The sequence below is a fragment of the Bubalus kerabau genome, chromosome 10, assembly GCF_029407905.1.
Source record: "Bubalus kerabau isolate K-KA32 ecotype Philippines breed swamp buffalo chromosome 10, PCC_UOA_SB_1v2, whole genome shotgun sequence".
NCBI lineage: Eukaryota > Metazoa > Chordata > Mammalia > Artiodactyla > Bovidae > Bubalus > Bubalus kerabau.
In genome coordinates this window covers 30,040,791-30,065,869 of record NC_073633.1, presented here as the reverse complement: position 1 = coordinate 30,065,869, position 25,079 = coordinate 30,040,791, and the positions used below count along the sequence as shown (strand labels likewise).

The window sequence follows — 25,079 nt, the reverse complement described above, 5'->3', positions numbered from 1 at the left end:
GACACATGATCTAAGAAGTATGATTCTAGTTTGGGAGGCAGCAGGTCTGAATACCCTGATCCTTCTCAGAGTCTAATAAGTAAGACTCAGTGTCAGCCTTACAGCTGGAAGACTCCGCAAAGTACTTTTGTGTAGTCTGGGAACTCACAGTGCTTGAACTAATGGGAAAAGCTGTACAAAAAATATTTTATTCCTTTTATAATTTCATAAAAACATAGATAACGGAATAGATTCTGAAAGTCAGAGGGACTGATTTGTTATTGTTGATCTTAAAGTAATGTATGTACAGGAAAACCTAACTAGAGCCCTAGAAGCCAGTAAACAAGAAATATATTAACTATTTGGATAAGACTGCCTTTCATTAATAAAGCTGAAGGTATATGAGCTTCTTAAAAGAGTCATTAGACTCTGGATGGAGGAAAGGAGGCATAGGCTAAATGATGACTGTAAATAGATTATAAGGGTTCATGGCATATACTAAATTATGTTTTAAATGGGCTGGTAAAGTTATTCTGCTGAATACTTACCAATGTATGTCAACTTGTTTATTCTTCAGTTCTCCTCAACTCAAACCTTTCATGAGGATTGCTTTTTTCAGGTCCCTTTCAGATATGCATAGGTCATTAGTGACCAGGTAATTCATGACCAGAGAAAGACAAGTAGACAAAATAAAGGTTTGTGGTGAGTCAGACTTTTTCTCATCTGTGCACAGACCACGTGGTCTATGAACATGACGACTCCTACTTCCTGTTGGGGGGAGTCACACAGGTACTGGGTACTAGGTATATGTGCTGCCAGGCATTCAAAGACATTGAACTCTCAGCTTGAGGCAGAACTGAGCACATTTGTGCAGGGGAATCCATGCCTCATGCCGCTCTCCAGTCTGCTCTGGGTGTTCCTGGCCGTCACCTTCTCTGGTAGGGATGCTTCCAAGTCTGGGTGCGAGTGTCTGGGGTAAAAGGCCTGCACACAGACACGTGGAGCTTCCCAGGGACTTGGGGAGGAAAGGAGGGTTGGGGAAAAGCATATTTATTATGATTTCAATTTGGGTTTTCTTTGGGTGCCAAATTAGCCTAATTCCTACATTATTTTGTTCACTACTTCAGCTCGGTTTTCTGTTTTTTTCCACAGGATCTGGTGTGGCCCAGAAGGTTATTCAAGACCAGCCATACATAACCAGTCAAATAGGGCAATCTGTCATTCTAAAATGTCGGTATGAATTAAGTCAGAGTGGGTACACGCACTACTTTTTTTGGTACAAGCAGCTTCCCAGTGGAGAGATGACTTTCCTTATTCGTCAGGAATCTTTTGGCCAGAATGCAAGGAATGGCCGCTATTCTGTAAACCTTCAGAAAGCACAGAACTCCATCAGCCTCACCATTTCAGCCTTACAGGTGGAAGACTCTGCAAAGTACTTTTGTACAGTCCGGGAACTCACAGTGTTTGAAGTAATGGGAAAAGCTGTACAAAAACTCCAGAGTGTAATAAGAGAGAGCACTCCTGCTGCAGGACCCCAGCTGAAATGCACACCTGCAGACCTCAGACAAGAAATGGTAGTCCTGTGGTTGCTTCATCTGTGGTCTGGATCAGAGGATTTAATTTTAAACAAAAACTCCTTCCATGTCATTTGGAAACAGGTGTCCAGAGTAACATTCTACTAATACATTCTCAGTCTTGAATTTTTGACTTTCAAACAATCATACGGAACATGCATTGTCTAAAGTTGAATACTTGCCCCATTATACATCAAACTGGCAGCTTCACCTAAAGACCCTCACATGACAAACATGGGTCTAGTTATAGTTATCTGGAATCATCATGAAAATCATTTCCTTAGTCCTTTCCTCTTAGACTTTGTGTCACTGAAGTTACAATCAGAAAAGCAGAACCACTAATGGTGTCGAATAGGAGATTAGTTATTGAGATTAGAATTCCGGCAATTGCTAGAGCTGGAGGAGTCTATACAACGCTGTTATCTTTGTATCTGGTGTTGAGACTGAATTCTCTGGTAGCCAGCAAGAGTAACATTTGAGGGAAAGTTGGGTGCAGACAAAAGCATGGGCGAACTGTGACTCATGAGGACATACTAGAACCATGAGGATAATAGAACCTGCATAACACACTAAAACTTGTCTCTTACCTCCTTTAGTGTCTCACAAGAATGAGTGACCTTGAGAAGAGTGTCACCTGCTGTTACATGCATACTTGGCCCAGGACAAACAGAAGATTTGGAGATCTGGTGGGAAGTGGAAGAGTTGTGTGTCATCAATAAGATGATGTAGTTGATCAGCAGCAACGTGTGTGAGTTGCCACAGTGCCTGGAGCCCTGCACCAACCAGCAGAATATAAAAATATGGCTACCTCATGACAAGTACCTTCCAAATTGATTTCTAGATAGTTAGGTTGGGGCAGTACAAAGTTACTGCAAAAACTTAACTATTTAATTGATTTGTTAACTAGGCATCCATCAGTACCTCTTTTAACAACACAACTTTGTCATAAAGTCAACAGGAAAACTATTCTTCCTGCTGATATGATGCAATAATTCCTCATTCAAACAATATAAGTTAACTCCCTCCTGCAAAGATTATACCAAGTTCATTTATCCATTTTTTGGGTGATGTTCTTTCCTCTTCTAGCTGAATCACACTCTTGCATTGAATCCTGAATCTTAATAACTGAGATACAATGAGATATAAGATTAACTTAAATTAGCACATTTTATTGGAGAAGGCAATGGCACCCTACTCCAGTACTCTTGCCTGGAAAATCCCACGGAACAAGGTACCTAGCAGTCTGCAGTCCATGGGGTTGCTAAGAGTCGGACACGACTGAGTGACTTCACTTTCACTTTTCATTTTCATGCATTGGAGAAGGACATGGCAACCCATTCAATGTTCTTGCCTGGAGAATCCCAGGGACGGGGGAGCCTTGTGGGCTGCCGTCTATGGGGTTGCACAGAGTCAGACACGACTGAAGCGATTTAGCAGCAACAGCAGCACATTTTATGTTACTACAGGCAAGCAAATGAGACAGGGGATTTAAAAATAATTAATGTATACGTATCAATAACCTCAGATATGCAGATGACACCACTCTTATGGCAGAAAGTGAAGAGGAACTAAAAAGCCTCTTGATGAAGGTGAAAGAGGAGAGTGAAAAAGTTGGCTTAAAGCTCAACATTCAGAAAACGAAGATCACGGCATCTGGTCCCATCACTGCATGGGAAATAGATAGGGAAACAGTGGAAACAGTGTCAGACTTTATTTTTCTGGGCTCCAAAATCACTGCAGATGGTGATTGCAGCGATGAAATTAAAAGACGCTTACTCCTTGGAAGAAAAGTTATGACCAACCTAGATAGCATATTCAAAAGCAGATACATTACTTTGCCAACAAAGGACTGTCTAGTCAAGGCTATGGTTTTTCCAGTAGTCATGTATGAATGTGAGAGTTGGACTGTGAAGAAGGCTGAGCACTGAAGAATTGATGCTTTTGAACTGTGGTGTTGGAGAAGACTCTTGAGAGTCCCTTGGACTGCAAGGAGATCCAACCAGTCTATTCTGAAGGAGATCAGCCCTGGGATTTCTTTGGAAGGAATGATGCTAAAGCTGAAACTCCAGTACTTTGACCACCTCATGCGAAGAGTTGACTCATTGGAAAAGACTCTGATGCTGGGAGGGATTGGGGGCAGGAGGAGAAGGGGACGACAGAGGATGAGATGGCTGGATGGCATCACTGACTTGATGGACGTGAGTCTAAGTGAACTCCGGGAGTTGGTGATGGACAGGGAGGCCTGGCGTGCTGCGATTCACGGGGTCACAAGGAGTCGGACACGACTGAGTGACTGAACTGAACTGAACTGAATGTATATGTGAATATATTCATATCAAAATGAAAAAACATTAATAACATTTTTTTTGTTACTGCAAATGACCACATAATTGTAGCTGGTATTTAGAACTACTTCCGTTATCCATTCCATAACCTATTTCCTTATATATAGGAAACACCTCCACTCACTGCAGTATTGAATTCCTCTACAACAAGCGCCTTATTCAGGAGCAATATTATGTAAAATGCCATAAAGATGAATAAGGAATTCTGCAAGAGGGCCATAATGGTTTTGGCAGAAGTTTGCAAGACATTGAAGAAGAATCCCAGGGTCTATTTAAGTGGAAATAATCTTGCCAATACTCATGGAAGATTGATGTATTGTATTCTGGGAAACATCATTTGAATGATACCTGTTTTCTTATCAGAAGCAATAGCAGTCACCAAAAGAAAGCAGTTTTACAGTTCTTAAAGAAAACAAACAAAACTTTCAAGCTAGCTTCTTATGAACACAAAAGTGTATTTTTAAATAGTCTTTATTAAAAAAATAACTGCCAAGAGGGTAGAAAGTCAATTCCAGACTGGTAGACCATATTTGCAATGGATATTTCTAAAAAAGAACTCAAGTGCAGGATATATGAAAAGCTCATGAATCAAAAAGAAAAGAAAATAGTTAAACAGAATGGAAAAATCCTGGAGATCCAATTTAGAAATATTATATCCAATAGCCTCCTGCCTGTCGCCCCTGGCCTCGGGCTTAGGGGCGTGGGGTATCTCCTCCGGCCCGCGGCCCTTGGCCTTGGGCTTGGGGCATGGGGTATCTCTTCCGGGCTGTCAGGAAGCAACAGTTAGAACTGGACATGGAACAATAGACTGGTTCCAAATAGGAAAAGGAGTACGTCAAGGCTGTATATTGTCACCCTGCTTATTTAACTTATATGCAGAGTACATCATGAGAAACGCTGGACTGGAAGAAACACAAGCTGGAATCAAGATTGCCGGGAGAAATATCAATAACCTCAGATATGCAGATGACACCACCCTTATGGCAGAAAGTGAAGAGGAACTAAAAAGCCTCTTGATGAAAGTGAAAGTGCAGAGTGAAAAAGTTGGCTTAAAGCTCAACATTCAGAAAATGAAGATCATGGCATCTGGTCCCATCACTTCATGGGAAATAGATAGTGAAACAGTGGAAACAGTGTCAGACTTTATTTTTATGGGCTCCAAAATCACTACAGATGGTGACTGCAGCCATGAAATTAAAAGACACTTACTCCTTGGAAGGAAAGTTATGACCAACCTAGATAGCATATTCAAAAGCAGATACATTACTTTGCCAACAAAGTTTCGTCTAGTCAAGGCTATGGTTTTTCCTGTGGTCATGTATGGATGTGAGAGTTGGACTGTGAAGAAGGCTGAGCGCCAAAGAATTGATGCTTTTGAACTGTGGTGTTGGAGAAGACCCTTGAGAGGCCCTTGGACTGCAAGGAGATCCAACCAGTCCATTCTGAAGGAGATCAGCCTTGGGATTTCTTTGGAAGGAATGATGCTAAAGCTGAAACTCCAGTACTTTGGCCACCTCATGCGAAGAGTTGACTCATTGGAAAAGACTCTGATACTGGGAGGGATTGGGGGCAGGAGGAGAAGGGGACAACAGAGGATGAGATGGCTGGATGGCATCGCTGACTCGATGGATGTGAGTCTGAGTGAACTCTGGGAGTTGGTGATGGACAGGGAGGCCTGGCGTGCTGCGATTCATGGGGTCGCAAATAGTCGGACACGACTGAGCGACTGCTCTGATCTGATATCCAATAGCCAGTAAACATACAAAAATGACCTTTATTTTATTATTCATTAGGGAAATAAAAATAATACCTACCTCCTCTGGGTGTTCCTTTCATGTCTTTTCTGCACCCTGAGAGTATCAATGCATCAGTGTAGCTAGTAGATATAACCCTAAAAGTATCGAGAAGAGTAATGAGTCTCCAGGAAAATAAGTGATTAAGTATCTTTCTAGAAACTCCCATCACTGACCTGATATGGAGGAGAAAAATAGTAGTAGAAGGTTACAGAGCTGGACATTGAAGGAAAGGTAGGTTTTAGTAGAAAAAAGAAAGTTGATATTTATTGTGCTTACTCTATTTCAGGCAATGTAGGATGCATTTCAGGTTCATTATCTAATTTAAATATCAAAACTCTGATTTTATTGTTCCCAAGTTTTTAATCTGTGAGAAATGGAATTGTAACTTTTCTAACTGTGATAAGCATCTCTAATTTGTATTGCCAGGCAGCATGTAACATCTTAGAGGGCTCCTAAAGAGAAAGACTTGGACTATGGAGAATCACTTGACCCCAGGGTGGCTGGATGTCTTAATGGTGGTGACATTACTGGTTAAAACTGGAAGTTAAAGGGAACCAGGAAAGAAGATGCCAAACCATAGATACAATAGGCCCAAGATCAGTATATGAGGAAATCATCCACTAACCAGTTAACAGTGCTGAATGCTTTGTTCTTGTTCAGTTGCTCAGTCGTGCCCAACTCTGCGACCCCGTGGACTGCAGAACGCCAGGCTTCACTGTCTTGCACTGTTTCCCAGGGCTTACTCAAACTCATGTCCATTGAGTCGGTGATGCTATCCAACCATCTCGTCTTCTGTTGTCCTCTTCTCCTCCTGCCTTCAATCTTTCCCAGCATCAGAGTCTTTTTCAGTGAGTTGTCTCTTTGCATCAGGTGGCCAAAGTACTGGAGCTTCAGCTTCAGAATCAGTCCTTCCAATGAATATTTAGCTGAATGCTTTAGCAAGTTTCTTATGCAATAGTGTCCTAGGAAGAATAAGTGGCTCAGAGAAAGAAGAGATATTATTACTTAAACACTCTAAACATGTTTCTATATCAAGACCTATGTCCCTTGCCTTTGCCCTCTCTACTGTAATGCTATTACCCAAAACACCTACATAGTGTATCTCTGAACTTCCCTTCCATCTTTACCGGAATGTCACCCCTTGGTGAAAGCTTTATCTAAATGTTTCTATTTTCCCTCCTAGAGAATCAGGTTCCAGCACAGTGGATGCAGCAAGCATGAAAGCTGAAGCACTGCCACCTGGTGTCCCACTCAAACATTTTGTGGGGCCTACACCAGCCTCCTTGCTCCCCACAGTGATCGTGGGTCAAATTGTGCAGAAGCCCAGTCACCATAGGAGCTGCCATTGCTGAAACAGTTAGTAAACTTCGCAATGCAGAAATCAGGAGTGAGAGGATTCAGGAGAACTGGCTGCTTTTTAATCTTTTGCCTGCCAGATGTGAACTTGATTGACTTCAAGTGATACATTGAACCTGGAGAATAATAAGCTACCTTGGACAGAAAGTTTAGAATTGTTGCACAAGGTGGGAGGTTTTCCCTCTGGAAAGTGAATTTTGTGTACTGCTCTGTCTTTCTTATAGTATAGAAATATGATGAGAAATGGGAGCAGGACTCAATAATGGGAAAAAACCAAACAATCATAGCAAACATGACTTTGTATATTTATTTAATATTATAATATTAGTAATACACACAATCTCTCAACATAGCACTCTAATGAACAAACTTCCCGTTAACAGTAAGAACATGATAGATTAGATACTTATGTGCTGTTTTGGCAGGACACAACAACTTAGGTTATATTTCCAGATCTGCCACTCGTTAGTTGAGTGATCTTGGGAAAGTGACTTAATAATTTTTATGCTTCAGAATTCTATTTTACTAGCTGCAGGAATGCCATGGGTGTTGGAAATATACCTAGTTTGTTCTGCATATAGATCCTCAAGTAGATGTGAAATTGAAACAGTTTGTTTAATTTTGATAATTAATAGAGATACAGTCATGCCCTTTTAAATAGCCCTATTAGAATAAACATACTGTCTACGGCAGATGGGTACCAGAGTGTAATGAAGCACATACACCTTCAATAAACATCAAGGTCATGTCAGCTTATCTCTTGTACAGCACCCACATCCATTTCCTCATTTCCAAACTCTTTGCTACTCTTCTAATTCAGCCATTTGGTACATCTTTTTTGTATAACTGCAGGGACCTCTTAGGTTTCTTCCTGGCTTTACTCTCAACTCCTTGAATCTAACTTATACATGACCTGGAGTAACAGGCAAATTTGGCCTTGGAGTACAGAATGAAGCAGGGCAAAGGCTAATAGAGTTTTGCCAACAGAACGTACTGGTCATAGCAAAAACCCTCTTCCAACAACACCAGAGAAGACTCTACACACGGATATCACCAGCTGGTCGACACCAAAATCCGACTGACTTTATTATTTGCAGCCAAAGATGGAGAGCTCTACACAGACAGCAAAAACAAGATCAGGAGCTGATTGGCTCCTTATTGCCAAATTCAGACTGAAATTGAAGAAAGTGGAGAAAACTACTAGACCATTCAGGTACGACCTAAATCGAACCCCTTATGACTAAACAGTGGGAGTGAGAAATAGATTTAAGGGACTAGATTTGATAGACAGAGTGCCTGATGAACTATGGATATAGGTTCGTGACATTGTACAGAAGACAGGAATCAAGACCATCCCCAAGAAAAAGAAATGCAAAAAAGCAAAATGGCTGTCTGAGGAGGCATTACAAATAGCTGTGAAAAGAAGAGAAGCAAAAAGCAGAGGAGAAAAGGAAAGATATACCCATTTGAATGCAGAGTTCCAAAGAATAGCAAGGAGAGATAAGAAAACCTTCCTCAGTGATCAGTGCAAAGAAATAGAGGAAAACAACAGAATGGGAAAGACTAGAGATCTTTTCAAGAAAACTAGAGATACCAAGGGAACATTTCATGCAAAGATGGGCACAATAAAGGACAGAAATGGTAGGGACTTAACAGAAGCAGAAGATATTAAGAAGAGGTGGTAAGAATACACAGAAGAACTGTACAAAAAAGCTCTTCATGACCCAGATAATCATGATGGTGTGATCACTCACCTAGAGCCAGACATCTTGGAATGAGAAGTCAAGTGGGCCTTAGGAAGCATTACTATGAACAAAGCTAGTAGAGATGATGGAATACCAGTTGAGCTATTTCAAATCCTGAGAGATGATGCTGTGAAAGTGCTGCACTCAATATGCCAGCGAATTTGGAAAACTCAGCAGTGGCCACAGGACTGGAAAAGGTCAGTTTTCATTCCAATCCCAAAGACAGGCAATGCCAAAGAATGCTCAACCTACCGCACAATTGCACTCATCTCACACGCTAGTAAAGTAATGCTCAAAATTTTCCAAGCCAGGCTTCAACAATACGTGAACCGTGAACTTCCAGATGTTCAAGTTGGTTTTAGAAAAGGCAGAGGAACCAGAGATCAAATTGCCAACATCCGCTGGATCATGGAAAAAGCAAGAGAGTTCCAGAAAAACATCTATTTCTGCTTTATTGACTACGCCAAAGCCTTTGACTGTGGATCACAATAAACTGTGGAAAATTCTTCAAGAGATGGGAATACCAGACCACCTGATCTGCCTCTTGAGACACCTGTATGCAGGTCAGGAAGCAACAGTTAGAACTGGACATGGAACAACAGACTGGTTCCAAATAGGAAAAGGAGTATGTCAAGGCTGTATATTGTCACCCTGCTTATTTAACTTATATGCAGAGTACATCATGGGAAATTCTGGGTTGGAGGAAGCACAAGCTGGAATCAGGATTGTGGGAGAAATATCAATAACCTCAGATATGCAGATGACACCACCCTTATGGCAGAAAGTGAAGAAGAACTAAAAAGCCTCTTGATGAAAGTGAAAGAGGAGAGTGACAAAGTTGGCCTAAAGCTCAACATTCAGAAAACGAAGATCATGGCATCCGGACCCATCACTTCATGGCAAATAGATGGGGAAAGAGTGGAAACAGTGTCAGACTTTATTTTTCTGGGCTCCAAAATCACTGCAGATGGTGATTGCAGCCATGAAGTTAAAAGACAGCTACTCCTTGGAAGGAAAGTTATGATCAACCTAGACAGCATATTCAAAAGCAGAGACATTACTTTGCCAACAAAGGTCCATCTAGTCAAGGTTATGGTTTTTCCAGTAGTCATGTATGAGTGTGAAAGTTGGACTATGAAGAAAGCTGAGCGCCAAAGAATTGATGCTTTTGAACTGTGGTGTTGGAGAAGACTCTTTAGAGTCCCTTAGACTGCGAGGAGATCCAACCAGTCCATCCTAAAGGAGATCAGTCCTGGGTGTTCATTGGAAGAACTGATGTTGAATCTGAAACTCCAGTACTTTGGCCACCTGATGGGAAGAGCAGACTGATTTGAAAAGACCCCGATGCTTGGAAAGATTGAAGGCAGGAGGAGAAGGGGATGGCAGAGGATGAGATGGTTGGATGGCATCACTGACTCAATTGACATGGGTTTGGTTGGAATCCATGAGTTGGTGATGGACAGCGAGGCCTGGTGTGCTGCGGTTCATGGGGTAGCAAAGAGTTGACACGACTGAGCGACTGAACTGAACTGAACTGTACATGACCATAGAGTTATTATAAAATGTATATATAATCGTATCACTTCCTGTTCAACTTTGGGTAATAAGGAACCATTAGAAGATATACAGATAAAAGATATAACCAAAAGAAGATATACAGATATATATTAAGATATAAAGACAACATACAGTTTTTCCCTAAATTACTTCTAGTTTTGTCATTCCCTCTTTTCCACCACATACTCCCTAATGTACATCAACCACTTTAAAATTCTAACCATTTATAGACATATTAAGCTCTTTCCTAATTCAGAGACTTTACAGATGCTGTCCTCTTTGGCTAGAATGAATTTTTCATGTAATTGTGAAAATGAACATGCGTATTAATTATTCATGATCAGTTCAGGCTGCATTGTTTCTTATCTAAAATCTCATAGGATAATAATTGTAACAGTTTATTATAAATATTCTTCTATCTGGTCCTCTTTTAAAATTGCTTTGACAAGAATATTAGCGAATAAGGACTATCTTACACATGTATTCTGCAGAGTCATTTCCTACTAAGCATGTTGAGATCCCTTTTTGTCCATAGACCAAAGCAAAGCTAGGTCTCTTTCTCTTCATTTAGCAAATGTCTATTTCTCACCCCAAGATCCAGAGATAGCATACAGTAAATATAGTGGTGTGCATTGGGAAAGGGCAACCTTCTCCAGTGGGTGACCATTCTGTCTTGGTTTGCATCCTTCTGTGTAAACTGCAGCAGGGCTCCTGATCTGCATGAAGGTCAGGGAACTTTAAAAGCAACTCCAAGTGCCCTCCAGACCCCTTGCTCTTTTAGGATGGTGCAGAAGCCTTCATTAACATAGCATTGCTAGATTTGTCTTCATTTTGGTGTCCAAATCCCACATGCCTGAGAAGAAAAAGTTGTCCCAACAGCATGCATTTCAAAAAACTTTGTTATCTCATGGTATTTTCATTTTCCAGCCATCCTAAACTTGCTTCTCTCTCTCTTTCCATATTATGCAGTAATCCAGATTCAGATTCACTTTTGACTCTGAAAGAAATGTTGAGATTTCTGTCATTCATATATTTTCATGACATTAAAAGACATAAAATATATGTCAATTTTATGTCAGTGACATAAAAATATATGTCATTCATATATTTTCATGACATTCTGCAAAGACATTAAAAACCCTATAGTGGGATGGACAGCTGGCTCCCAAATGATAAGACCACATCCTAATCACGGAAACTATGAATGTGACTTATTTGGACAAAGAGAGTTTGTAAAAGTAAACAAAGTTAAGGATAGAAAGATTAGGTCATCCTGGACTATTCAGGTAGGGCCGAAATCCAGTGACACTTTTTCTTTTAAGAAACACACAGGTGAGAAAGCCTTGTGAGGTCTTCTCGATGGAGGAGGAGGTTGGAGATATACAGTCACAAGTGAAGGAACACTTGGAGTCACCTAAAGCTAGAAGAGGCACTGAAGAACTCCCCTGTAGAACATTCGGAAGGAGTATGTTTCTGTTGACACCTTGTCTCAGATTTCTGGCCTCCAGATTGGTTTAGTCGCTAAGACTCTTGCAGCCCCATGGACTGTAGCCCACCAGGCTCCTCTGTCCATGGGATTTTCCAGGCAAGAATACTGAGTGGGTTGCCATTTCCTTATCCAAGGAATCTTCCCAACCCAGAGATTGAACTCAGGCCTCCTGCACTGCAGGCAGATTCTTTACCAACTGAGCTACCAAGGAAGCCCTTCCAGATTGTAAGGGAACCACTCTTTCTTTTAAGAGCCATCAAATCTGTGATAAATTGTTATGACAGAACTGGAGTTTTACCACAATTTTCCAAAAGCAACATTTCTAAATAGCTACAAGCAACTCCAGATTACAGTCATGGAAGGGTGTTTTTAAACTGATCTTTGAAATATTTTGAGTTCAAGCTCTCACACATGCTGCTGCTGCTGCTGCTGCTAAGTCGCTTCAGTCGTGTCTGACTCTGTGCGACCCCATAGATGGCAGCCCACCAGGCTCCGCCATCCCTGGGATTCTCCAGGCAAGAACACTGGAGTGGGTTGCCATTTCCTTTTCCAGTGCATGAAAGTGAAAAGTGAAAGTGAAGTCGCTCAGTCGTGTCCGACTCTTAGCGACCCCATGGACTACAGCCTACCAGGCTCCTCTGTCCATGGGATTTTCCAGGCAAGAGTACTGGAGTGGGGTGCCATCATCTTCTCCACTCACACATGCAGACACACCCATTTATTTGTTATACTACAAATACTTGAGTATCTACTATTTATCAGGTATTCAAGTAGTTTCTGGGAACATGGTGATGTTAATATACAAACACTTATTAAGTGCATACCACATATCTAGGCCTTTAACTGTGACACCAAACAGGCAAAGTTCCTTGTTTTCATAGACCCTACATTGTAGAGAATCACCATTCAGTGGAACTTTATGAGATTGTGGAAATGCCCTATATCTGCACTATTTGATAGCCTCTGGTCAGGTGTGGGTACTTAGCCCTTGTTATATGGCCAGTATGATTGAGGAACTACAATTTTCATATTATTTAAGTTGAATTAATTTAAATTTAAGTAGCCTCATGTGGCTAGTAGCTGCTGAATAGGACAGCTCAGTTCTTGCAGGTGATCCAGTACACACCTTGTAGATCATGAGGCCAGCCCCCTCATTTAACAGATCATACTATGGGCTGGTAAGTGCTGTGATAAGCGAGAAATTCTGTGGAGCCATACAAATGTATTCTATCTGAGAGTTTTGCTTAAGGCAGTCTTAGAGAAAGTCATATCTGATAGATAAGGCTTCCTGTCAAATTATACTGATTTTTAAAAATCACTAATATGTGGTACAGTAACACAGTGGGACAATAAATATGAGCTCCAAATTGTATAATTCACAACCAGAATAATCTGTATGACAACAGAAAAATAGGTACTTATTATCTTCCATTTCATGATCTTAGGTTGTCTAACAATAAATTATGAGTCTTTTCTATACTTCTTCAACTGTCTATGATCTAATACATTCTATTAGTACATGCAGAGACACACATGTATAATCCTGATGAAACTGGAAATGCGAAATGAAACATTTTATTTCCTCCTGATGCCTTCAGTTCAGTTCAGTTCAGTTGCTCAGTCACGTCCAACTCTTTGTGACCCCATGGACTGCAGCACGCCAATCTTCCCTGTCCATCACCAACACCTGGAGCTTACTCAAACTCATGTCCATCGAGTTGGTGATGCCATCCAACCATCTCATCCTCTGTCATCCCCTTCTCTTCCCACCTTCAATCTTTCCCAGCATCAAGATGTTTTCCAATGAGTTAGCTCTTCCCATCAGGTGGCCAAAGTATTGGAGTTTTGCTTCAGCATCAGTCCTTCCAATGAATATTCAGGACTGATTTCCTTTAGGATTGACTGGTTGGATATCCTTGCAGTCCAAGCTCAAGAGTCCTTGCTCAAGAGTCTTCTCCAACACCACAGTTCAAAAGCATCAATTCTTTGGCACTCAGCTTTCCTTATAGTCCAACTCTCACATCCATACATGACTACTGGAAAAACCATAGCTTTGACTAGATGGACCTTTGTTGGCAAAGTAATGTCTCTGCTTTTTAATATGCTGTCTAGGTTGGTCATAGCTTTGCTTCCAAGGAGCAAAGGTCTTTTAATTTCATGGCTGCAGACACCATCTGCAGTGATTCTGGAGCCCCCTAAAATAAAGTCTCTCACGGTTTCCATTGTTTCTCCTGATGCCCTAGTTTTAAATTAAAAAAAAAATCCCATTTTAAAAGGCAAATTGTTCCTCCCCAAACAATATTAGCGTGAGTAAACTCTTTCTTTTCAAGCTTTGACAAACATATATACCACTTAAATTAGAAAGCATTCTGTGAAGAATTGGTTATAAAGTCAGCAATTTTAGATCCAGCCACAGCGGGGCAGCATCCGCAAACCCGCCCTGCTTTTTAAGATGTGTGAGTAAAATAGGGGTAAGTCTGATTGGCTGTCTCAAATGGAAGTTACTCCTTTCTTTTTTCTTTGCAAAAGGCAGTGTAGACCACAGAAACGTGTGTGGGGCTGGAAAAGCTTATACAAGGGAAACCCTTTAGGAGGAGGCAGATTCAGCAACTCTTTCTGATGAGGGAGAAAAGGGAAATGCTGCTCATAGCACCAGTGTTGATCTTATGGATGCAAATACCACGTGAGTTTGGGGTTTCCCTGATTGCTTCCAGAGAATTCTGCACAGTGAAATATTATCTGCAGGAAACTGTAAGAATGAGATTTTCTGATAGAGAGCAGGATGTTGAGAGAAACTCAGAAACTAAAAAGTGGAAAGATGGAGGGTGTTGGGCAGGGAGACATGGAAAGAAGGAGAAAAATACACAAGAAGAATGAGAGACCGTTGGAGCTGAGAGAATAGACATCTGATTAGACTTTCTCTGATACTTCTCACTGTTTTCTCAACAGAAGTGAACGGACAACAGATAAGTCAAATTCCTCAATTCTTGCCTCTACAAGAAGGAGAGAACTTCACCACGTACTGCAATTCCTTAAGCATTTTAAGCAGCTTACAGTGGTACAAGCAGAGGCCTGGGGAAAGTCCTGTTCTCTTGATGATATTAGATAAGGGTGGAGAAGTGAAGACGGAGCAGAGACTGACAGGTCGGCTTGGAGAGACCAGAAAGCAGGGCTCCCTACACCTCACGGCTGCCCAGCTCTCAGATGTAGGAACCTACTTCTGTGCGGGGCACAGTGCTCTGGAAGCACCTGCTGTCTGTTCCCAAACCTCACTTGGGCTCCAGGGGTCGCTCCTCCTCATCTCTCCTCAGAGCAGGGGCCAGAGAAAGCTGATGTCACCATATCTATGAAGAAATTGAATTTTTAATTAAAAAAAAAAATCCCTGGACTCAGACAGTATTACTAGATAATTCTTTTGAAGTATTAGCATGAATTATACACTATTTCTTCCAGAAAAAAAAAGGAGAAAAGAATTCATCACTCATTTTATGAAGCTAGTGTTCCCCTGAAATTGAAATCAGACAAAGGTCATAACAGAAAACTGCAGAGAAACATATTTCATGAATACAGACATAAAGTTTCTTAAAAATATTAGCAAGTAAAATTCATCTATATTAAAAGAGTAATATACCAAGCACAAATGGATTTTTTTCAAGGATGCACATTACTTCAAGTTGAAAATCAGTTGATGAAATTCACCATATTAACAGGATAAAAGAAGAAAAATTACATCATATTAATCTATGTAGAATAAATTTTGCCAAAATTCAACAGTCAACTATGGTGAAGACTTTGAGAAACACAGGCAGAGTGGGGAAGTTCCTCCATAGCTAGCAGTATGCTTACTAACAAAAGACTGTGTATGTTTCCCTAAGACTGGGAACAAGGCAAGCACATCCACTCATCCCTCTCCTTCAGCACAGAGCTAAAGGCCAGAGCCAGTGCAATAAAGAAAGCCGATGTAAAGACAGTCTTGGACCAGAAAAGAAGTGAAAATGCCAGGCAATATGATTATCTATATAGAAAATCTCAAAGAACATACCCCCCAAAACTCTCAGGCCTATTGAGTTCAGCACCATAGGAAACAAGATAAATGTATGTAATCAATTTTATCTCTACATATTAGCGATGGACATGTGGGCCTCAAAATTAAAAGTATAATACCATTTATAATGACTTGAAAAAAGACCCTGAGTGGTCTTTTTTGTACAGAAAACATGTACAGAATTTTTAAGCTGAAAACTATACAACACTGATGAAAGAAATTAAAGAAGACAGATGAAGAGACATCATGAGTTTGCAAACTGGAAGTTTCAAAGCACTAAACATGACAGGTCTCTCCAAATTTATATACACATGTTATAAAACTCTTGCTAAAATCCATCAGGATTTTAAAAAACAAATACAGGCAAGATTATTCTAAAATTTATATGTACAGGGAGAGATACTGGAATAATTTTTAAAATCTTGCAGAAATAAGAAGTCAGAACAATTGGTCAATCTGATTTCAGGCTAGAGTCATTGAGGTTATTTGGTACTGGTGCAGGGATAAACACACAGTTCAGTGGAAATGAACAGAGAACCCATAAATAGATCCACACAAATATACCCAACTGACCTTTTCTGGCAAAGCACCAAATAAATTCAATAGAAGAAGGATAATCCTTTCAACAGATAGTGTTGGAGACAGTTGAAATCCATTGGCAGGAAAAATTAACCTTGATTCAGGTCTCACACTTCATACATACATTCTTTAAAATGGATCACAGACTTAAATGCAAAACAAAAAATTTTAGGAAAAAATACAGGACAAAAGTTTGATATGTGTATGGGCCAAGAGCCTTTGGACTTGACAACAAAACAACAGTCTATAAAATTTTTTTAAAATGACAAACTAGACTTCAAAATTAAGATCTTTTGCCCTGCAAAACAATTGTAAGAGCATAAAAAGACAAGCTACCAACTGTGAAAAACTATTATTTGGAAACCATATATTCCACAAAGAAGTAATATTTAGAATATATAAATAACTCTCAAATCTTAACAGTATTTAAATAAGGCAAACATTTCACTTAGACCATGGGCAAAGAGCTATTTCACCACAGAAGTATACAGATAGCAAATAAGCATATAAAATATATTCAACATCATAAATCATTGGAGAAATACAATAAAAAAACCACAATAAGATATCACTAAGAGCACAGTCTAGTGTGTGTGTGGTAGCAGCACAAGGTGGGGGCTTCCCAGGTGGCTGAGTCAGTTCTGCCTGCAGTGTGGGAGACTTGAGTTAGATCCTGGGTCTGGAAGATCCTCTGGAGAAGGGAATGACAACCCACTCCAGTATTCTTACCTGGAGAATTCCATGAATAGAGGGGCCTGGCAAACTACAGTCCACGGGGTTGCAAAGAGTTGGACAAAACTGAGTGACTCAGGGAGGAGAGAAGGAGCACAAGGTGGATTTAATTTACATTTGTTGATGAGTAATGGTGTTGACATCGCTGGATCATAGAAAAAGCAAGAGAGTTCCAGAAAAACATCTATTTCTGCTTTATTGACTATGCCAAAGCCTTTGACTGTGTGGATCACAGTACACTGTGGAAAATTCTGAGAGATGGGAATACCAGATCACCTGACCTGCCTCTTGAGAAACCTGTATGCAGCTCAGGAAGCAACAGTTAGAACTGGACATGGAACAACAGACTGGTTCCAAATAGGAAAAGGAGTATGTCAAGGCTGTATATTGTCACCCTGCTTATTTAACTTCTATGCAGAGTACATCATGAGAAACGCTGGGCTGGAATGAAGATTGCAGGAGAAATATCAATAACCTCAGATATGCAGATGACACCACCCTTATGGCAGAAAGTGAAGAGGAACTAAAAAGCCTCTTGATGAAGGTGAAAGAGGAGAGTGAAAAAGTTGGCTTAAAGCTCAACATTCAGAAAATGAAGATCATGGCATCCGGTCCCACCACTTCATGGGAAATAGATGGGGAAACAGTGGAAACAGTATCAGACTTTACTTTATTTTGGGGGGCTCCAAAATCACTACAGATGGTGATTGCAGCCATGAAATTAAAAGACGCTTACTCCTTGGAAGGAAAGTCATGACCAACCTAGACAGCATATTAAAAAGCAGAGACATTACTTTGCCAACAAAGGTCTGTCTAGTCAAGGCTATGGTTTTTCCAATAGTCATGTATGGGTGTGAGAGTTGGACTGTGAAGAAAGCTGAACGCAGAAGAATCGATGCTTTTGAACTGTGGTGTTGGATAAGACTGTTGAGAGTCCCTTGGACTGCAAAGAGATCCAACCAGTCTGTCCTAAAGGAGATCAGTCCTGGGTGTTCATTGGAAGGACTGATGTTAAAGCTGAAACTCCAATATTTTGGCCACCTCATGGGAAGAGTTGACTCATTGGAAAAGACCTTGATGCTGGGAGGGATTGGGGGCAGGAGGAGAAGGGGACGACAGAGGATGAGATGGCTGGATGGCATCACTGACTCGATGGACATGAGTTTGAGTGAACTCTGGGAGTTGGTGATGGACAGGGAGGCTTGGCATGCTGTGATTAATGGGGTCGCAAAGAGTCGGACACGACTGAGAGACTGAACTGGACTGAACTGAATGGTGTTGAACACATTTTCCTAAGCTTATTGGCCATTTGGGTGATTTCTTTTAAGAAGTTTCACTTTGCATCATTTGCTTATGTATTTTTAGGTTGTAGATTATTTATTTTTACCATTGTAAAATGTATAGGCATGTTTGTAATTCTGTATTCAAATTGTTTATCAGATACGTGCATGCATACGCACTCAGTCCACTTCAGTCCTATCCTACTCTTTGCCACCCTATGGACAGTAGCCTGCCAGGCTTCTGCGTCCATGGGGATTCTCCAGGCAAGAATACTGGAGTGGGTTGTCCTGCCCTCCTCCAGGGGATCTTCCCAAGCCAGGGATTGAACCCACGTTTCCTGTATCTCCTGCATTTCAGGCAGATTCTTTACCCACTGAGCCACCTGGGAAGCCCTTATCAGATATACATAACACATATTTTAACCCAGTCTATAATGTGTGTTTTCATTCTCTAGGTGGTGTGTTTGGGGGACAGATAAATTTCATTTTGAAAGAGTGAAATTTAATATTTTTCCTTTTCTGATTAGGTTTGTATGTGTGCTTTTGAAGGAATCTAAGCTGTCAAACTTATTAAGAAATTCTCCTGTATTTTTAAGAAGTTTTATAGTTTCATTGATCACATTTAGATCTTGTATCCATCTAGAGTTAATTTTTTTATGTTATGAGGAAGGAGTCAAGGTACTTTCAAAAGATGCAAATAGCCAGTTGCCAGAAATGCAATTAAAACCACAATAAGATATCACTGAGAGCACATTCTAGTGTTTGTGTGGTAGCAGCACAAGTGGGGGCTTCCCAGGTGGCTGAGACGGTAAAGAGTCTGCCTGCAATGTGGGAGACCTGGGTTCAATCCCTGGGTCAGGAAGATCCCTTGGAGAAGGGCATGACAACCCACTCCAGTATTCTTGTCTGGAGAATCACATGGACAGAGGCTGACTAGTTACAGTTCATAGCATCACAAAGAATCAGACATACTCAGACATGACTGAGCAACTGACACTAGCTATTATCCCAGAAAGACCATCTTTTTCCCCATAGAATTGCATAGACAGTTTTGGAGAAAATCAATTGATGATGTATACATATGGACCTATTTTTGGATTTGATCCTGCTTACTCATCTTTATTTTATCCTCTTTCCAACAGAACATTCTGTCCTAATTACTGGGGCTTCATATACATTTTGATATCTGGAAATGCAATTCAAACTTTCTTCTTTTTCAAGGTTTATTTTAGGTCTTTGAATTTCCACCAGACTTATAGAATTAGCTTCTCAACATCTACCAAAAAACATTGCTAATAGTTAGATTGGGTTTGCGTTGAATTTATGGATTCATTTTGGACAATTTACATCTTGATATATGGAGTCATGTTATTCCCTTTTATGTAGATCCTGTCTATTTTTTGGGGGGGGGTAGAGGACTGTATACCTTGTGTTAAATTAATTCCCATGTATTTAATAAATGAAATTTAAATTTCACTTTCTAATGATTTCATTAGTATCTAGAAATAAAATTTATATTTGTGTTTAGTGACTGTATCAGAGAAGGCAATGGCAACCCACTCCAGTATTCTTGCCTGGAAAATCCCGTGGATGGAGGAGCCTGGTGGGCTGCAGTCCATGAGGTCGCGAAGAGTAGGACACGACTGAGCGACTTCACTTTCACTTTTCACTTTCATGTATTGGCGAAGGAAATGGCAACCCATTCCAGTGTTCAGAATCCCAGGGATGGGGGAGCCTGGTTGGCTGCCATCTCTGGGGTCGCACAGAGTCGGACACGACTGAAGCGACTTAGCAGCAGCAGTAGCAGCAGTGACTGTATTAATTCCCCTATTAGTTCTAGCTCTTGTAGTTTGCTTATAGACTCCTTTGCATCTTCTACATGCACCTATGAATAAAAATGGTTTATTTCTCCCTTTTCAGCCTTAATACATATTACTGCCTTTCCTGGTTTGATGCCAGGCTCTGCAGGAAGACAGTGAATATAAGCAGTGATAGTCTACCTGTCTTGTTTGTGATTCTTTAGAGACTAATATTGATTTTTGATATTTTCATTGATACTCTTTATTAGAGTCAGGAATTTCTCTTCCATTTCTGGACTGTTAAAAGTATTCATCATATAGAGGTATTAGCCTTTCATCAAGTCATCTGGATTTTCTGAAAGTAAGTTATGGGCATTATTTTGGTTTTCATCAAGCAAAGGAAGATAACTTCATCTCATATGGTCTTAGAGATATAATCCTATAAATTTAAGAACTCTGAAAAGAGCCAATAGGCAAGAATACATTTTTAGATTCCTCATGGTCATACAGAGTAATTTTTGTCTTTTAGTATTGTTTTAAAGGATGCTTGGTAGTGGTTTTTACCATCTTCTAAAAACAAAGGCGAAGAACCCAACAAACAAAAAATGTACTAGTAATTGCTTTTCTTCTGCTTTTTGCTAATATAATGAAAGTGAAAGTGAAGTCACTCAGTCGTGTCTGACTCTTTGTGACCCCATGGACTGTAGCCTACCAGGCTCCTTCCTCCATGAGATTCTCCTGGGACGAACCTGGGTCTCCCACATTCCAGGCAGACACTGAACTAATACATTTATACTTACTTTAAATAATTCATTTTTATTTGTTCTTATATTTTCATTAGTAGTGCTTGTTGGCTTACGTGTGTGTGTGTGTGTGTGTGTGTGATTTGCCACAGAACAGGCTCCCAGTGAATACTTATGAATATTTGTTAAATGAATGAAGCATGATTACCATGATGTTTACTCCCATGTCTTAAATATAATTTTCCTCCATCTTAGATTTTGAATGTTTTTTCCCTATTGTTGAACTTGCCCATAATTATAACCCTTTATTATCCTGTTAGAGTCTTTTTGTTTAACACGCTTTCCATAAAATTGGAAAATTGTTTTCAGAATAGTGGCTCAGCACAATTTCTTTCTTTCACTAAATTCATGAATAAAGATTCAACTATTCACTCAGGAAACATTCTTGAGTTTCCAGACTGTAACAACCTCTCTTATAAATGCTTGAATTATGTGGACTTTTGAAGTAACCTTTAAATATGGGAAGGTTAAAGACAAATGGAAAAATGAAAGAGATGTCAACAGTGGAGAATCATAATAGGGGTTTTACTGAAATAAAACAGTCAAAAATAATTTATGGCTAAGCAAACACAGGTGAGTACAAATGTTTTACAACTAAGATTTTTTTTTTCTTTTGAACTTTTGGTTTAGTATTGAGGTAGAGTTGATTAACAATGTTGTGATAGTTTCAGGTGAGCAGTGAGGGGCTCAGGCATACATGTACATGTATCCATTCTCCCCCAGTTCCCCTCCCATCCACGTAATGTTGAGCAGAGTTCCATGTACTACAATAGGTCCTTGTTGGTTATCCATTTTAAATATAACAGTGTATATATGACCATCCCAAATTCCCTAACTACCCTTTTCCCCTGATTACATAAGTCTGTGAGTCTTGTTCTGTTTTGTAAGTAAGTTCATTTGTATCATTTCTTTTTAGATCTCACATACAAGGGATGCCATATGATATTTCTCTGTCTGACTTCACTCAGTATGAAACTCTCTAGGTCCATCCATGTTGCTACAGATGGCATTATTTCATTCTTTTTAATGGCTGGGAAATATTTCATTGTCGATATACACCACGTCTTCTTTATACACTCCTCTGTTAATGAACAATTAGGTTACTTCTTTTACCTTCAAATTTGAGCTTTCCAAAAGGTTGCATGCTCAGAAGTATTCGAGTTTGGGAAATCCCATGGGCAGAGGAGCCTGGTGGTCTACAGTCCATAAGGATACTGGAGTGGGTTGTCATTTCCTTCTACAGGGTATCTTCCTGGTCCAGGGATCGAACCCATGTCTCTTGCATCTCCTACACTGGCAGGCAGATTCTTACTGCTAAGCCATCTGGGAAGCCCCCATTTAAGAGATTATACAGTAGTACTATAGTGCTCAGTCGTGTCCAACTTTTTGAGACCCCATGAACTGTTGTAGACTGCCAGGCTCCTTTGTCCATGGCATTCTTCAGGCAAGAATACTGGAGTGCATTGCCATTTCCTCTTCCAGGGGATCTTCCCGACTCAGAGGCTAAACCTGCATCTCCTGCATCTTCTCCACTGGCAGGCAGACTGTTTACCACTGAGCCATACTTGTGGACTTTTGGCCTGGGTTTAGTTCTGCAGTTCAATTACTCAGTCACTGGAGGGGGCTGCTTCAACTGAAAACAGCTGTCCTTTCTGGGAGAAGGAAAGGGAAAAGTGTTTTCCACTGATGTGCCAAAGAAATAGGAAAAATGACATACTTCCATTCTCTCTCTTTTTTGAATGTTTAAATATTCATTTCCTGTTAAAAAGAATGAGTTACCCTGTGGTTAGAATACCTTTATGCTGAACTACAAAGTCACTTTTATTTCTGAAATAGTTCCAGAAAAAAAAAAAAGAAAGAAAGAAAAAAGGAAATAGAAATCCAAAAGTAAGGAAGAATGAGATCAAAATGTTCTGGTAGATTCCATCCACAGTCCCAACAGAAGACATTCCCTCTAAAGGCTGCATCTCTAATTCAGTGCATTTTGCGATCTCAGGTTCTGATATTTCCCCACTATCAATTTAGATATTTCTGAGCAGGCTGTCTCTACATTTAAAAGCTACAGCTTTGCATGCTTTTATTTGAAAAGGTATTTATTCCAACACAAATTTCAGTGTTTTAGTATATTGCCTATATTGCATACAAAAAATATCTGCTATCCATATTTGAGCATAACTTTTCCACCACCCATACTGTTCCTTTACATAACGGGTGACACATGATATATTACAATATAGTACAATTTTGAGGGAGGAGATGGTTGTTGGGTTTATAGACCACCTATCTTGCCATTTGCAGAAACTAGAATGGAGAACTGAGGCTGTTTTTGAGTTGATGAGAGTAGCTAGGTGATGAAGGAAGGATTCAGATGGAACCACCCTCTGTGGTCAGTGGAGTTGGAATGAGTGATCTTCCCTGACAGAGACTTTACTGTGGTCCCAACATCCCAACTTTGGGAAGATGTTATTCTCTTTTGACAACTTGTACTTTATAATTCCTGGTTGAGTGTCTGTGGTCAAGGATTCTGGGCATCTTAGCCCAACAGCCTAAGCCCCTTCCATGTACCTTCCTGAACACTACTTTCTCTGTTTCCCTCCTCTGATTATCTTTTCCCTTCCCTATCACTTATGCTTTTATCCCTTCCTCTGACTTTTTCTGCCACCTACATCCACCCTACACTCCACCCCAACTTTGTTTGCATTCCGTCCTGTCTTTTCTCTCTGCTTCAGCATCCTTGGTGCACAGCACCTACAAGCAAGGGCATAGAGAACATGAGGATTAAAGATCACTCTTCAAGAAGAATGAGGTGAACACCATCTGAGTCATCAGTTACTATATCAAGAACAGATGCACTGAGAAATGTTTACCTAGATGGTGGTAGACACGTGATTCCAAGGACCTTTACAGCAGCTCAGAACTCCAGGTTGTATAGCTTTCATCTCAAAGTTATTAATATTTTCTGTCCTCCAGAGGACATCACTGCCTGCTCTGGAGTTTCACATACATTTTCTGGAACGTGGATGGAAATTTTCATCTCCTTAAAACACAGAGCTCAGTACAGTTTTCTGGTATTAATTAATGTTTTCCATAAGCTTCATAGAACACCAATTTCTTTAAGGAACCAAATGATAGAACAATGGCTCTGGATAGATGGATCATTGTGATTGGTAAAAGTCATTGTTCCTTTTACAGAGCCAGACTTTAAACTTCACAGAGGATGGCAGCAGACACCGTGTGAGTTGGGGATGTCTCTCCTTCTTTAGAGGACATGACTAAAACAGGGGAAGAAGAGCTAGACAAGGAACTGCTTGATCATTGGCTAACAGATCCTGGCAACAACACACTGATACCTGCTCTGGTTCTAAGTCTCTACCAGTTGTAGTTCTTTCTGTTTTGTGGAAACAAGCCTAGGAGCAGACACAAGTTTGAGCTCTGAGCCCATGGTCCTGGTTTGTCCTTGAAGTATGAGGCTGGTGACTGTAGTAACCATGTTTCTGACCTTGGGTAAGTAGTCTGTGTCTATAAGGGATGACTTGAGGTCAAAGGGCCATCACTCTCCCTGTGCTCTATTTAGCATTATAACAATGGAATTGAGAACTGATCTATGCATTTGCTAGGGAGCACAAACTTCTACATGACAGGTTAAATCATAGCCATGGTCCCAGAAGAGCACTTAGCAGTAACTAGTTTGTAAGAAATCCCTGGGTTTACTGAGCAAAGGACCAATGAGATAAAGGCTATAGAGTCTCAGATTCTTGCCATGTGTCTTCGGTCTCAATATAATAAACACCAATGATATTTTGCAAGACATAGATAAAAACACTGGAATAGGGGGGAGGTTCAGACGGTTATGGGAATGTTATAGGCTTGATCCACAGAATTACACTGATTTGTGGTCAGGGGCTAATTTTATTTTCTTGACCCTTTAGGGACTGTGATTGATGCTAAGACCACACAATCCATGGATTGTGCTGAAGGAGAAAATGTACACCTGCCTTGT

The 25,079-nt window shown here is 40.3% G+C and overlaps 1 gene segment (V, D, J or C); it reads left to right on the top strand.

Annotated features, from left to right (window-relative positions):
• The first annotated feature begins 868 nt into the window (after nucleotides 1–868).
• On the top strand, nucleotides 869–1,661 carry LOC129622051 (T cell receptor delta variable 1-like). The segment is given in 2 exon segments: nucleotides 869–917; nucleotides 1,132–1,661. Coding segments are annotated over 2 exon segments (579 nt in total).
• Nucleotides 1,662–25,079: the final 23,418 nt, after the last annotated feature.